Source organism: Chaetodon auriga, chromosome 3 (genome assembly GCF_051107435.1).
Source record: "Chaetodon auriga isolate fChaAug3 chromosome 3, fChaAug3.hap1, whole genome shotgun sequence".
Classification (NCBI taxonomy): Eukaryota; Metazoa; Chordata; class Actinopteri; order Chaetodontiformes; family Chaetodontidae; genus Chaetodon; species Chaetodon auriga.
The window spans coordinates 13,304,001-13,310,000 of record NC_135076.1 but is presented as its reverse complement, the minus strand read 5'-3'; the positions used below and the strand labels follow the sequence as shown (position 1 = coordinate 13,310,000).

At 40.4% G+C, this 6,000-nt stretch overlaps 1 protein-coding gene across 1 annotated transcript in view; it reads right to left on the bottom strand.

The window, feature by feature from the left end:
• The window catches only part of pde4cb (phosphodiesterase 4C, cAMP-specific b), a 78,775-nt gene extending 75,474 nt beyond the window's left edge, over positions 1–3,301 (bottom strand). The window contains exon 1 of the mRNA XM_076724938.1: positions 3,253–3,301. Coding sequence (XP_076581053.1) covers positions 3,253–3,267 — 15 coding nt within the window. The 5' untranslated portion in view covers positions 3,268–3,301. The remainder of the gene's footprint in view (positions 1–3,252) is intronic.
• Between the last annotated feature and the right edge of the window lie 2,699 nt (positions 3,302–6,000).

Below are 6,000 nucleotides of genomic sequence, written 5' to 3'. Positions count from 1 at the left end.
ATATAGGTGCAAGGATAGTGAATCACAGAGAAATAAAACAAAAACAAATTTAGATAGCATCATACACAGAATATGTGATAAAAACGGAGATATCAAACATTGACCAACAGTGAAATAATTAAATAGACATGACACTGACAACAGCCTGAGATAACGTCATTTACAGCAGCACTGTCCTGCTTTGCTTCAACACGTCGCTGATTTCTTTAGCTGGATGACACATTTTCCTTCAGCCAAACAGCAGCAGAGAGGAAGCAGCTGGCTGTGTTCTCACCTGGCTGATCTCCAGCCATGCCACACACAGAGAGTGAGAATGAGATGGAGGCAGGCTGGTGTGTGATCAGATGGGATGGTGGGCCTCTAAAAAGCAATGAGCTGACGGGACTGGTCCTCGCCATGTTTCTCCATTAATCAGCAGTATGGCGCTGTGTCAGTGCTTTCTCACACAGTGAACCAGGACACAGTGGTCACACAGAGTGAAAGCCCAAACCTCGGCTGTACCAGTGTTCAAGATAAATGTGTAATGGAACAGAAACATCAATAACATAGTCATTACTCAAACCTTATAAGTATGCTGCAGCAGCATTTGATTCCGGTGTGAGTAAAAATAGTCTCGATGCCTCTTCTATGACTGCTTTCTCCTTTTATGATTTTTACTATTGTGCCATTATTAGGTCAAATTTTTAATTTGTCCAGTTCTTTGCTGACATTCATTTACTTTGATGACATTCCCATCAACCTCAGCTGTGCTCTGTGTTAAATGCTAATTAGCAAAATCTGGCATGCTAACAAACTAAACTAAGACAGTAAGCGTGGTAAAATTTAATGTACGTTAGGTAACATATATAACTTAGGTATTTATTTTAAGCCAAGCCATGATGTTTTCTTAAACATAACCAAATAGTTTTGGTGCCTAAATCTAACCAAACTGTCACAGTTTCACAATGTTTTTTGAAAAGGGAAAACATTTTTAAAGTATAACCATACGTTGCTAACTGTATGTTGCATATTTATCATTGCTAACCGGACTGCTAAGCCCTGTCCCACTGCTCTGACTACTTATGTCACATACACATTATTGCAGCATCTACAGTATTTGCATTATAAGCACAAAAATTCCAGCACACGCCAGAAGCAATACTCACAGCACTATGAGGCTGTATGTGCACACTGTGGTGCTAAATGCTAATGTCAGCCAATGCTAACACATTGATAAGCAAGTATAAGTTACTTAGATCACTTCACTTCACAGGTGAAAGTCCTGTTCTTGTGCCATTCAACCAGCCCACCTTTCTCCAAATGCAGACTTTTCTCTTTGTACAACCTTGTTTGATGCATTGGGAGTGAGAACGGGCTGTCTACAGAAATCTATCACAGTATGATGCCAAAGGGGTACGCAGTGTCTTACAAAGTGATGCCAAGGGCTCCTGATCAAGTGTCATATTGGATTCACTGTACTTGTAACAACACCTGACAGTGATGTCACGGCACGTTCTGCAGCACACCTCCACATCCCTGCCGCAAGGTGAGAAGCTGAGCTGCTGGAGGTCAGCAAAAACAAGACTTTCAGCTAGATCTTGAGATTAAGATAATCATCCTTATTTATCATTGTCATATGGAAACACACTGCTGCCATTCCGTCATCACAGCATTGATGACGTGATGGCAGCATTAAAATTATGCTCTGTCCAGGTGGGAAAACAATCCAAGTGGAACAATCCGACACAGTTTTAGTTCAGATGTAGCTTCTCTAGCATGTCTTCATTTTCTTTCATTCATCGCAATTTTATCTTTATTCATTTATTTTTTCCATCTTGGACATCTGAGCTCTGCTGATACCGTCTCCCTCTCTAATTCTCTCTCTTGCTCTCTCTCATTCTCTCTTTCTGGGAATCATTTTTGCCAATCAGTTGATTATCCTATTGTGTAAATGTGGCAATTTGCCCTCAACTGCAGTTAATCAAAGCTCTTCTGTCACTAAAAAGATCCTTGACACCTTCCACTAATTCTAATAATTTTCTTGAAGATATACAGAAAATGGCTTTCATAATTCAGCCTTTTCTGCTCAGAATAACCAACCTGATGGATGTCAGGATCTGTATGTTGTGTGTTACCAGTGGGGCTAATAGCTGAAGCCTGCCTGCTCCCCACAGTTTGTTTTTTTCCCTCTATAATCAGACGTCCTCGTCAAGTAAAAAAGTAAAAAAAAAAGGAAACTAATATTGATTGGATTTCTGCCGAATTCAAGTAGGAAGCATCAAACACTCAGGCCGTGTTAGTGTGTGTGCTGAATGTTAACAGCGGCAGCTCAGACACCTTGCTGCTCTGACCACCATCTAACACGCATCCAAAGTTTAAGACCACAGGTATCCCACAATCCACTGGGCTCCCATCTGTCATGCACAGCATGGACACACTCATCTATACACTCTATTCAATATTGCATAAAACACAGGTGTACATGCATACTGTACGCTTATATATAAATACAGTGCACACATAGTACAGATTGCTACACTACACTACATTATACACACACACACACACACACACACACACACATATCCAGATAAGCTCAGTGCAGTGACATTCAGAGGTGATTAGAGCATTTCGTGAGGACACGTTGAGCCTTCATGAACTCACGACAGCAATCAAATGAGTCACTGTTCTCCTAATTAGAAAAATTAATATCAATTCATCATAATTGTGAGAGGAGCTGAGCGGGACAAACCTTCCCACTGTGCGAGTGACATGTGTGAGTGTTTCACAGCCAGAGGAAGCCTGTTCCTCTGATGCAAAGCTGTAAACATTCACCTGTATATATAATGACACGCGGGGGTGCAAAGGGTATGACTACCATCGCTCCATAAATAGAGCCAGTCTCCAATCAACCCTCTCCTTCTTGATCCCCCTCTACATGTCTCTGTGGGTGTGTGTGCTCCATGATTGACACTGCAGGCACACTGAAACAGATTGTTTTCATGAAAGCTTTCCAGGAAGTTGAACACACCACTGTAACTTTTGGACCTGTGTGTGTGTTTGTGTCATGTTCACTGTGTCTTCACTAACTGCGAACAAAGCCTGGGAGTAAAGGTAAATTGACCATGAGGTAATCCGAGTCCAAACACAGTCATCAGACAGAGAGGCACGACATGATGCACAGAGTTAGACTGAGGTTTGGATCTTACATTGACCTTTTCACATAAGTCAGCCATAGTGTGTTTAAGAGGGGAAGCCATGAATCATATTTACCTCGAGCCGTGACATTGCCACTGGTTAGTTGTTGCAGCAGCAAGACCGCAGCTGAAACAAAGACAAAGCAGAGGTGGTTTTAATTTAACATTCATCACTCTTAGTACTGCAGTTTTGTCAAAACACATACCACTTTAAAGATGAACAGAAACTGTCTGGTATTGATCACTGGCAAATGAATCATTCACCACTTCATTTCTGCCTTTCGAAATTCATTTTCCTGAAAACCTGAATCACTTTAAGGCTTGACTTTCACCAAGTTATGGTTTGCTCTCATCAAACACATTTAACATGAGAAAAGTACAAAATAAGCAGTATGGGAACATGTATGTCTAATACATGTAGAGAAGAAAAATGAAACTGTAAGTGGTCTTTAAAAACTACACATTAATGAGGACTCTCATCTACGAATGATTCATATGACTCATCAACACCACCTGTCATTACCATGTGCTCAGTGATGGCGGATCTATCTGTGAGAGTCAGAGGCATCACAAAGGCTAAAGAGACTCTCTGTCCAGCCAGAAAAGTTCATATCAGGGACAAGAAATTATAAAGCTGCAATTACATTGTGCTTTTAACCTGAGATCGGCACAAAGTGGTTCACAGTGCCTTAGATTCAGGCATGTAGGTCACATTAAGGACACTGAGGAACAATCCATGTTACAACAATCCTGTATTTCCCCTCCAGGATTATATTCCTGGTCAGCAGAGTCGATGTTCAGTGAAAACTGTTTATCTCTAAAGTTCTGACTTTTTCAAATAAACTGCATAATTAAATGTTCACTCACAGGTTTAGTAAATGTTACTTCTCAGGCTAAATGAAGCATTAAAAAAGCATCTGGAATATCTGACAAACGTTGCGGTTACACGCTGCTGTTTTTCTTAGCTGATGAAAAGTTGACACTGGAAACACAAAAGGTTTTTTAGGAACAGGACAGAGATCCTCAGACAACTGAACAGTTAACAAAGCAAATTAAACAAAATTAAATAACACACTCACACACTCACTCACACACTCACTCACACACACACACACACACACACACACACACACACACACACACACACACACACACACACACACACACACACACACACACACGGTTCAGTGTCTTGCACAAGGAAACTTACTTACTGCACAAGTCGAGCACAAATAACACTAAATCCTACACTTCCCATAGTGCAACTCAGTCTGAAGTCTTTTATTAGACGACACTGGGTCTAAAATGCCACCTCCAGTCTGTAATGCAGGCTTTGTGTGAAAAAGGTGAAGTCTCAAGCCCAAGTCGAGACAACCCTGATGACAGAGGAGCTCCTGAGTGCTTTAGTGGCACTCATGAAAGTTTACACAGAGCAGAGCTGTGTCAGCCCCTATAAGATTATTGTATTCTGCTGACCAAATTTGGTTTTATTTCTGTCAATTACATCAAAGAGACGAGATATGCGGAACTCAACCAGAGACTTGTGTGCAAGGAGTCAGTTTATCAGTTCTTATTCCTGCTGTCAGTCAACCGAAGTTGATGAAAGTCATGAATTATTAAACTTCCCTTCAGGCCATAACTACTCAATTCAATCTACCAGTCACTTTGTTTTTCTTCAAAACACAATAACACACAACACAGAAACATTCACAACAAATGTTTTATTCATGTTCAGCCTCCAAACGGTCAGCTATATCAAGCTATCAGACATCTTCAGATTTATACTTCCACCGTCTTCATGTTTCATTTAAGAGCTGTGATTTTAATGTGACGATCAATCATGCTTTTACACAGTTTAACCCTTTAACACACAGCGGACATTCCTCAACATCAGGGCTGCAACTGATTACTTTCTCGATTAGGTGATTGATCATTTTGTCTCTAAAATAAATACTGAATAATAATAAATAATCATAAACATTTCAGGAGTGAGCAGAGGCTGAGAGGGTGAAGTTTAGGTAAAAAATAAGCTGAAGGATGGCATCTATTGTAGAATGCAACAGTATTCTTTCAAGTATCTTTCAATGAGAACATAAGCACAGCCGCCAGTTCATCAGATACACTAAAACTAATGCAGTCGAATGCAGCATCAATGCAGCATCACTCTGGAGAAGCTCTCCAGAGGCTGAAGTAATCAGGTCAGGAGTAAAGGTGGACGTTAGGTGAATACTTTCAGCAGTGTTTTGTGTGATGCAGAAATGAAGAAAGAATAATACTTTTATCAGTGATATTAGACAGCTTTTATTTTATTTGACTCTTTTGACGATGGTAAATGGAAAAAACACTACCAGCAGCTGTCTAATCACAAACAGTTGATCTGCGTCTCTCAACCCATTTAGTGTAAAACGTGTGGATGGAAAACAGGCTTCTGTACCTGCAGACAATTTATTATATACACTATGTTATTTCTCATTTGACTTTTGAAACAGATCCACATATACACACAACTGTATAGATCTCATGTTAGAGTGCATATACACAGTAAACTTGTTCCTTTGCGTGAATACAGAGTTTTAGTCTCGAGTCGACAGAATTTGATTCGTCTGACCTCTCTAGTCTCAGACTTGTGATATGAGCAGATGAGCTGTTTCCTGAAATCTCTTGCCACATTTTAGTCCCTGCCTACATTACAGAAGGTGCTCTTCATCTTGGCTGCTTTATCCTCACAAACAAAATCACATCACGGCAGGTTTATCAGTTTTATTAAAGCCGTGTGACGTTTTTGTCGTTTCCTTACACCATGAACAGTCAGCACACGGGCCTT